The sequence below is a fragment of the Buceros rhinoceros genome, unplaced genomic scaffold (assembly GCF_000710305.1).
Source record: "Buceros rhinoceros silvestris isolate BGI_N320 unplaced genomic scaffold, ASM71030v1 scaffold40149, whole genome shotgun sequence".
In the NCBI taxonomy this organism is placed as follows: domain Eukaryota; kingdom Metazoa; phylum Chordata; class Aves; order Bucerotiformes; family Bucerotidae; genus Buceros; species Buceros rhinoceros.
The window spans coordinates 2,458-11,674 of NW_010430461.1; the positions used below are offsets into that span (position 1 = coordinate 2,458).

General features: G+C 55.2%; 1 protein-coding gene across 1 annotated transcript; it reads left to right on the plus strand.

The window, feature by feature from the left end:
- Nucleotides 1–309: 309 nt before the first annotated feature.
- Nucleotides 310–7,936, plus strand: DNAJB5 (DnaJ (Hsp40) homolog, subfamily B, member 5). Its single transcript, XM_010143043.1, has 3 exons — nt 310–553; nt 2,694–3,292; nt 7,599–7,936. The coding sequence occupies exons 1-3, from the start codon at nt 343–345 to the stop codon at nt 7,830–7,832; spliced, it is 1,044 nt and encodes a 347-aa protein (XP_010141345.1). The 5' UTR covers nt 310–342; the 3' UTR covers nt 7,833–7,936.
- The last annotated feature ends 1,281 nt before the right edge of the window (nt 7,937–9,217 follow it).

The window sequence follows — 9,217 nt, forward strand, 5'->3', positions numbered from 1 at the left end:
GACGTTAGCGGTGGCGTGGCCCCTATAATAATGCCGTGCCCCAGCTTGGGCTCTCCCTCTCCTCGTCAGCCTCAGAGATGAGTCTCCTCATCCCCAGCCTGGGGCTTGGAGGGGTAAAACTGGAGCCAGGCAACATCCTGGCGCCAGGGCTTTGACCTCCGGTGCGAAGCGTGGACTTCAGGCAGCTCTGGTGCTGCTGGCCAGTGGGCTGCAGGGAGCATCGGCTCAGTGATAAGTGTGTGCCCGCTCCGAACGCGGCTGCCTCTGAGCAATACTCACCTTACAGAGAGCTGTCTTTCTGCTTTCAGGAACAAGTACTCAGCTCCCGGCAGCGTTGCCGTCATGGGGAAGGACTATTACAAGATTTTGGGGATCCAGACCGGTGCCAATGAGGATGAAATCAAGAAAGCCTATCGGAAAATGGCCCTGAAGTATCACCCTGATAAGAATAAAGACCCTAATGCTGAGGAGAAGTTCAAGGAGATTGCAGAGGCTTATGACGTCCTGAGTGACCCCAAGAAACGAGCTGTTTATGACCAGTATGGGGAGGAAGGTAAGGGGACAAGCGCTGCCCGCTTGAAGGCAAGGGTGAGGGGTCCAGATTGGTTTTTGTAGCGGGGGAGTGTTTTCACACGGAGGTGTTCCTGTGGTTCACGCCTGCCTCTGAAATGGGCTGGTAGATGCAGGACTGGGAGAGTGAAGGCTCCATGGGTGCCAGAAGTTGCCTCTCATCCCGCTCCTCCCTAGACTGCTGTGCTTTTCTGACCCTGTCCCTCCTTCCTGGGATTGCTGGGCTCTACCTGTCTTCTGCCCCAAAATACGGGCAGGTGGCTGAGACGATGGTCGTGGAAGGAGCTCACCTCCAGGGTCACACCTGGGGTAATTTGTTAGCAACCCTTTAATTGACCTGAATATCCCAGCGGAGAAGGACTGCTTTTGCCCACATTCCCCCTGTATTTGGGCACTGGTCCCACTGCCCTCCCTGGTACAGGCTGACCTACAGGATTCAAAGCTTTTCCCAATTAAAGTAATAGGTCCTTGTTTTGAAACCAGGCGGCTGGTTTGTTGTCTGGTGGTTGGCACGGAGGAGGAGGAGGAGGAGGAGAACTGCTGCACCACAGGCAGCCTTATTAGTCAAAGATGGAAGAGCGCAACCCCATTCGAGGAGAGCACTGAATAGCATCTGCATTAATCAGACAAGGACTTGGGTGCTTAAAAGAACAGGAGGTCTGGCAGGAGCAGGCTACTGGGTAGAAGAGGCAGCCCCTCTGAGGGGACAGCAGGCAGGTGCCTCCCCTAAAGAGCCACCAGCCAAAGTAACCAGCAGTGGGTTAACTGTCGACCCGTTAGTTATGTCAGAGCTGTGATGGAGGCACCAGACACCCTGATTTGCCACCCTGTAAAATGAGAAGCAACTGTCGCAAGTGGGAAACCAGTTTTTCCCCAGAGGCGACACCGAAATCAGACCCCGCTCAGGCTGGCGTCATGGGATTAAAGGTCAAACCTCCTGGCTGTACAGTCTGTTAGGCACAGGGGCTTGCCAGGGATTTTGTGAAACTCCTGTTACCTGCAGGCACCTAAAATAACAGCGAGTTAAGGAGGGAAGGGAAAGCATCCCCCTCCTTGCCCTATCAGCACTGGACCGGTTATGGTCTATGGCACCTCACACCTTTTGTTTCTCATCAGATGCCATTTTTTGGAGTGACGTGTCTTGGGGAATTGGCATTTCAAGGTGCTTCTGGGTCCTACACGCCATGGTGGGCAGCGTGAAGTGAAAGCCCCCACCCCCGACCCATCCAGGATATTAACTTCATCAATCAGAAGAGACACCCAAACTTGCCCTTGCTGTGCTTGTTCCCCTCGTATCTCTCACTGTGGGGGGCTGGCAGGAGGAACAACAGCCTGGCAGAAATAGCCCTCCACTGCCACCAGCATGCCCTGAAAATAGTCCTTCAGCTAGGCTTGGCTTAACCCTTGCCACTCCTCCGGGTCAAAAATAGACTCACAGAGCTTTTGTGACCTCTTTGGGGTGGCACTGGTCGTGAGCCTTGGCTGCTTGGGATTTTTGGGGAGTTGCAGTGACGGGAAGCTCAGCCTGGAACCTGGCAGGGGAGATCCCCATGTGTATAGTTGCCAAAAGATCGAGATCTGGAGCTTACCTGGCATTTCTTACAGTCTGTATGCAGGGAGCTGTGTGCCGACCTGGAGGTCTGCTGACCTCCAGCTACTCTGCCACGGAGTCATGGCTGCTTGCTGAGCTCAAAGCTGGTTCTCTCCTGCAGGACTTGATGCTCCTCATCTGTGGCCATCAGTGCAGCCCAAAGTCTGGGCTATTTGTGCAGAAGGGAGCCTGCCCACGGGGAAAAATGGAAATGTTTTAAAAGAAAAGACCATGAATTGGGTGGAGAGAGCCATAGAAGCGCTTCAGTAGGGATAGCAGGGACAAAACCTGGATGGATTTTGAGCTTGCTGGGTGTAGGGGCAGGACTTTGTGACATGGGTTGAGGGTAGTGCCTTCCTGGGCTATGCTCTTCACAGGTGGCTGAGCTGGAGGGGATGACCTGCACCCCCAAGAGAAGCTGGAAGGGCTGTCTGCAGCCTGCAGAGACCACACTCCCACCTAGAAAGTGCAGTCCCGGCACGGTGTCCCTGGTGGGGTACATTCATGTCATGTCTTTCCCCCTCTCTTCCAGGTCTCAAAACTGGAGGTGGCTCTTCAAGTGGCTCGGGGAACACTTTCCACTACACCTTCCATGGAGACCCTCATGCCACCTTTGCATCCTTCTTTGGAGGCTCCAACCCTTTCGACATCTTCTTTGCTAGTAGCCGCTCCCGGATGTTCAATGGCTTTGACCAGGAAGACATTGATATTGACGACGATGACGACCCTTTTAGTGCCTTTGGTCGGTTTGGCTTCAATGGCATTAACGGGGTTCACCGGCGCCACCAAGAGTCACTGCACACGCGGAGGAAGGTTCAAGACCCACCCATCATTCATGAGCTCAAGGTGTCCCTGGAAGAGATCTACCATGGCTCCACTAAGAGGATGAAGATCACACGCAGAAGGCTCAATGCTGATGGCCGGACCATGCGGACTGAGGACAAGATCCTAAACATTGTCATCAAACGAGGTTGGAAGGAGGGAACCAAAATCACATTCCCTAAAGAAGGTGACGCCACCCCGGACAACATCCCTGCTGACATCGTCTTCATCCTCAAGGACAAGCCTCACTCACACTTCAAGAGGGACGGAACGAATGTGGTCTACACAGCAAACATCAGTCTTAAAGAGGTGGGTATGGGTGGGAAATCCTACGGGGTGGGAGGTGGCACGTGGGGTCGAGATAGGAATCGGTCCTCTCCTGCGCTGATAAGGAAGCACCAGGTAGGTCGTGAGAGGCACAAGCAAAGACCTCTGTAGAGAGGAGCTGCAGAGGCCAATTCTTGCTTGGTTTTGGAGGTGCTCAACCTCTGTGCTGGGTGTAGGGCACTAGTGTCGACGTTCCTCCTGAACGCACCTTGCTTCTTGAGCCGATACAAGAGCGCTTTGTCCATTTTCTCCCCTCCCCATCTGTCTTGTCCTTCTCTTTTAGCATAGGATATTCTCATGTGGAGGAGAGCCCAGATCCTCCGTAGGAACAAGCGAAAACCCAGGCTGGCTGGCATGAGTCTGGTTTCTGCTTGTTCTTGTTGCTGAGACTGCTGTGGTTTAGTTTCTGCCTGGGATAGCACCAGGTCCCTCTCCTCATGGACAGAGACTGGAGTCATGTGGAGAAAGAAGGTGCCTTGCCCTCCCTGAGCAATGCTTTAGCTGTTTCCCTTTGGCTTTAAAGGTTGTGTAAGGAACCTTTATCTAGGGATAGATGAAGAACCAACCAAAGAAAATGATCAGGCAGTGAACGAAATCCGACACATCCAGACTGCCAGTCCTGGAGGTCACAGTGAGGCTGGATGTGTCCGAGCCAGCTCATTCCACAAAGGTGAGAGAGGAAGGGGAGGTTTTCCCAGCACAAGGTGTTGCCATTCACCACCGCTGCTGTACCTTTAACAAAACACCTTTTAATAAATCCCAGCTGCATTTAGCATTGACATTTTTGGCAGCTGCTATTCGCTGTTCCTTTCAGGCTGTAGACACTGTCTGTCTTCTTAATGAGCGGGTTTTTTTTTCCTAAAGACGGATTTATGTTCTCAAATGCATTTAATAGAAATAAGCTCAATGGGCCAGACTTGAGGTAGGGAAACGTGAGCTCGTTAGTGTGCTGGAGAGCCAGGAGAAGTTCACAGTGGCTTCTGCATCCCTGCTGGAGCTGTGAGTGGGTGTCCTGGGGGCGAAGAGCAGGCATGTGGGTCAGGTGGAGCAAACTCAGCTCCAGTTAACCTGCAGACTCAGGGGCTGAATTTCCTTTGCAGTGCAAAGTGCAGAGGTTTATTCCTGAGGTGGCTGGCTCCCCTGGCCACTCCAGAAATACTCGGGAGAGAGTGCCTTATTTATGGAGCCGTGCATGCCATATCTCAGATGTTTCCTTCTGTGCATTCTCCTGGCTGTAAAATTAACCCCAAGCTGGCTGTGCTGATGTCCAGACTGTGTTAGCCCAGTGTTAACTCAGGTTGGAGCAGCCCTTTGAGCAGGGAAGCGGAGAGACCTGCTCTCCAGCTCTAGGTGCCATTGCACCAGAAGTGCTGGTGCTGGGCACCTGTGATCTCCACGAGCAAGGCGTGCGAGCTGGCGTGTGGTTCACACAGTGCAGTCGCAAAGCAGAAAATCACTAGTCCTGGCAAATTCCTCATCTCTTTCAGCTGGAATTTCTGGTCTCTGTCCTCCCCCATCACTAACCCAACACTCTGGGCATCCTTGGGGAGCTGGCAGCCTGGCTGCCATCCCCAGCCTGCTGCTTGCCAGGGCAGAGTAACACGCTGCTGCTTTCATCTTCTGTGAGAAGAAGGACCTTAAGTGCTCTAGAGCAGGAGCCGATGACAGGAGCAACCCAACTCCATGTGCCACCATCTCAGAATGTGATGGAGTTCAGCCTCTTCATCATACGAGCCTCTGGCCATAGCCTTGGGCGCTATCCTTGCACCCTTTCTCATTTTAAGTCTGCCTGTTTTAGCCGGAGCTTTAGTCTCTCCCACTGCCATGAGAGCAGCACAGCACCGTGCCAGCAGGCAGAGCTGGCAGGTGGTGGGTGCTGTGACCCCACTCGTGGCTGTGCTGGAGACCCCTTGCTGCCACCTTGCTGCCATGGGGAGCAAGCCACCTGGTGCTGGGGTTGGGGGCCCTTGGAAGAGCATCTTCCTCCTCCTCCATCCCCCAGATCCCTCTGGAGAGCAACCCAGGGAGGAGATGCCCTGCCAGCCCTCATGTCCTGGCCCTGCTGGGTACCACGTCCTTGCTGCAGAAGCCAGAGGTGTATGAGGGCTTCCGCAGGGACACCTGGGCTGCGGAGAAGTGTCCCTTCCTAAAATTACAGTCACAAATTGCAGCGGGAGGCTGAGGGACAGAGGATTGACACCACTCATTGGTAGGAGCAGGTCGGTGGGAGGCGGTGCCGAAGGCAGGGGCTTGTTCCTGCCCAGTTGCCTGCCCGATGGCTGCCCTCAGCAGCTGCCCGCTTTGCATCCTTTACCTGGTGTCACCTTCCTCGAAGCATCCACGCGTCAGCACCCGGCTGAGACATGACCGGTGGCGACGTCCCCACCGGCAGCTTCGCTGCGAGCGGAGGAGGACCTAACACCGACCTAGAAAAAGCTCTGCTCTCACAGCACCACACTCAGCTACCAAACCCAGGGTGATTTCATCCCGAGGGATAAACTGAGCCTCTTTCTAGGAAGTGGGGCAGCTCCCGTGGTTGCTGGTGTTACTTCAGCAACCGCTTTCTCAAATGCCAGTGAAGTTGAGCAAGAAGAATGAAAAACAGGGACATACGGCGGAGGAGCGCTCTCCTCGGATTCTTGCATCTTGGCTCTAGGAAGGAAACATTAAGATCCTGTCTGCCTTCGCTGTTACCGCCCGCTTCTGCTTGCTTGCCTCTGCTTGCCTCATCCCTGTGCTCCCATAGAGAGTTCCTGTTCCATTTTGTGGCTGGAGATGTCCTTTCCCTGTCACAGACAGATCCTTGCGGCCCTCCACGGTGCATAGCAGTGGGCGCCAGTGAGCCGGAGGGCTCCAGCATCCTTGGGTGAGCATGGGGCAGAAATGTGTGGGTGGGGGGAGATTGTCCTTTGGTTCCCCCTCAACCAGCTGGTGATCCAGCCAAGCACCTGCTGGGGTGGGCATCCTCCTGCAGCCAGAAAAGCTCATCCCTGGAGGACAGCCTTCCAAGAAGGAGATGAGTGGTGCAAGGAGACAACCTCATCTCTCCTGTTCTCCGCTCCGCAGAGCGCCCCCCACCAACGAGCTCCAGCACGAGGGTCTCTGCAGTCACCATGGTACGAAGCCCTGGCTCAGCCACGGAAGCTGCAGCCATCAGCACTGAGCCAGTGGCCAGCATGAGAAGAAGAGATGTTTCTCCTCATGCCTGTTGCTGCTTTGCCACTGTAGGCTTTTCCCGGGGAGGGGAATGCAGAACATTCCCCCCCATCTACCCTGGAACCAGCAATTGCATCCTCCTCCCCTCCCTTTGCAGGGTGTTTTGGGAGGACTGGGACCCTCAGGACCCAGCTCAGAGGGGTGAACCAGCCCCCACCTGGAAGCTCAGGGCTGTACCCCCGGCAAACTCCACCTCTTCTTCCAGAAGCATTGCTCCACAGTTCTCTCCCTCAGCCCTTGCTGAAAGCCTGGAGACTATCCTGCCCACGTGTACGCCAGGGCTGTCTGAGTTATTTAAGGACATGAGGATTTTCTTGCTGCATTCCCACATCACGTGGCTCACTAATGCAGGCCGGCTGGTGGCTGCTGCCGCACTCACCTTCCCAGCTGATGCTGGGGCTGGGCTTCAGTGGGGTGGCACCCACAGCAGCGGCTCTTGGGGACCGGACTTGCAATGGGGACCGGCAACGGGGACCAGCCCTTCTGGGACCTTGTCTTCTAGGAAAGCTCGGAGCTGTGCCGCGGTCACATTCCCGTCCCACACTACCGTAACCTTTTGGGGGCTGTTGGTGGGGAGGGACGGGATGCAGGCTGTGCTATAGATAACCCCCAGTGCTGGGCAGAGCTGCCGTGCTCTGGAGGGTGACAGCTGACGAACCGCGGTGGCATCCGATGATCTCAGCTGGATTTTCAGCTGCCCGAGACTGGGAAGGGGCTAAATTTAGCCTGTCCTGTTGCTGAAAGTGGCCAGGCGCTTGCTGGTAGTGCCTCGTGGGGAGCCCAGGAGGTGGGGAGGGAGGTTCTTTCCCCATGAGGCTGGGGCATCTCTCTCCTGGGGCGCTTCTCTCCTGCATGGCTCCTGCAGCCCAGTTCACGGTTGTTAGACTGGGCTGATACCCAGAGAGGCCCAGTCTTGCACTGGTGAGCATCAGCCAATGCCCTCAGGCATCATCCAGATGGAGCAGGGTGGTTTGACCGGGGAGGCAGGTTGGTGGGGGGGATGGCGTGTGGTGGTCAGGATGCTTTGGGGTGTCAGCCCTTTCTGACGGTGTGTCCTCTCCTCTCCCCACAGGCTTTGTGCGGCTGCACCGTGAACATTCCCACCATCGACGGACGGGTGATCCCGCTGCCCTGCAACGACATCATCAAGCCGGGGACCGTGAAGAGACTGCGTGGAGAGGGGCTGCCCTTCCCCAAGGCCCCCAGCCAGCGAGGAGATTTGATCGTGGAGTTCAAAATCCGGTTCCCGGACAGAATAGCTCCCCAGACAAGACTGATCCTCAAGCAGCACCTCCCGTGCTCCTAGAGCCTGGGGGCTCTCCTCCAAGCAGCAATACTCCAAACGCTCGTGCCGCAGCACCCAGCCCGCACGGAGCATAGGTGCCACAGCACTTTCAAATGCAAAAAAAACCCCCTCACACTACTCTCTTTCCCCCCAAACCCCGCCCAACCCAACCCCTATCTACCCCTGCTCCCGCAGCGGGGAGGCTCCTGCCCCTCACGGCTCTCCCAGCTGTCAAACTCCTGTTTTTTCTGCAGAGGTCCAGCTTTTCCACCTCGCACAAGCGAGTGGCCTGGGCCCTTTGCCCAGGGAGGTGCATCACGTTGTGGTTTTTTATGTCACCTGCTTTTCAGGCCACTTTTCCCACAAGCAGCTGGACTTGTCGGGGTCCGGCACAGTGTAAATAGGACTCCGCAGGATCTGGCATCCCAACTGTTAGTTTTTCTCTCCCCCTCTTTGATACTTGCTGCTGTTCGGGGTCCCGGCTGTACCACGGTGCTGATCACTCCTGCTCGTGGTAGCCCCCCTGTAGCCGGACTGTTTCTCACCTGGGACCACGGTACCGAGTCCGACCATGGTCCGCTCTCCTGTGCCAAGTCTACAACCAAGCCTCGGCTGTGCCAAGCAACAGAGCATGTGGGGACGGTCCCGTCCAGCCTCCTGCCCCTGCCCGGGGCTGTCCCCAGTGCCCGTGGGCAGCGCCCGCTTGCAGTCGCTGCCCTGAGGATGGGGAAGAGCCCAGGGAGGAGCTTTCTTCTTCAGATGTGTTGAGTTTGCATTGCTGCTTTTTTCTTTTTAATACATATATATAGAGCTCATTAGATGATAAACTCCATAAGGGTTTTTTCCTCTGCCCGTTTTGGGGTTCCTGCTGTGGCGCGCCCTGACTTTTTTTTTCTTGGGGATGATTCAGCTGCACAAACATCAAACCCCTGGGATGGTGGGGGGAGGTGTGTGTGTGGCACAAGTCTGGGTGCAAAAAGCAGAACCAAGCGTGAGCAGAGCTGTGGGTTTCAGTAGCGTTTTGAAGTCAACCTTAGGGATTTAATAAGAAGAGAAAGGTGTGCGTTTTTATTTTTCTACAGGGACGATTCATTCAGGAGGTATTTCTGGGCGTCGGGGTGCAGCTGGGAGGCACGTGAGGCAGACTGCTTGGTGGCTTCATTTTCAAATGCTGTATTTTTTTAAAACCTTTGGATTTCCATCAGGAGAATTTTTATATTTCTTACCTTTCTTGGCCCACCCTGCCTCGTGCCAGTTTTTTTTCCCCTGGGAAGGGCTCCTACGGAGCGGGAGGCGTGTTCGACCTGACTTTGTACAGCTCCTCGTGCACCACAGCACCCTCGAGAAAACCCCTGCCGAGATAATTCTCCCCACCCTGGCAACTTTTTTTTTTTTTCAAGTGAAAT

Coding starts and splice junctions, on each gene's coding strand:
- DNAJB5 (XM_010143043.1), top strand. CDS start 343: ATGGGGAAGGACTATTACAAGATTTTGGGGATCCAGACCGGTGCCAAT. Junction 554..2,693: donor TGACCAGTATGGGGAGGAAG/GTAAGGGGACAA, acceptor CCTCTCTTCCAG/GTCTCAAAACTGGAGGTGGC. Junction 3,293..7,598: donor CAAACATCAGTCTTAAAGAG/GTGGGTATGGGT, acceptor CTCTCCCCACAG/GCTTTGTGCGGCTGCACCGT.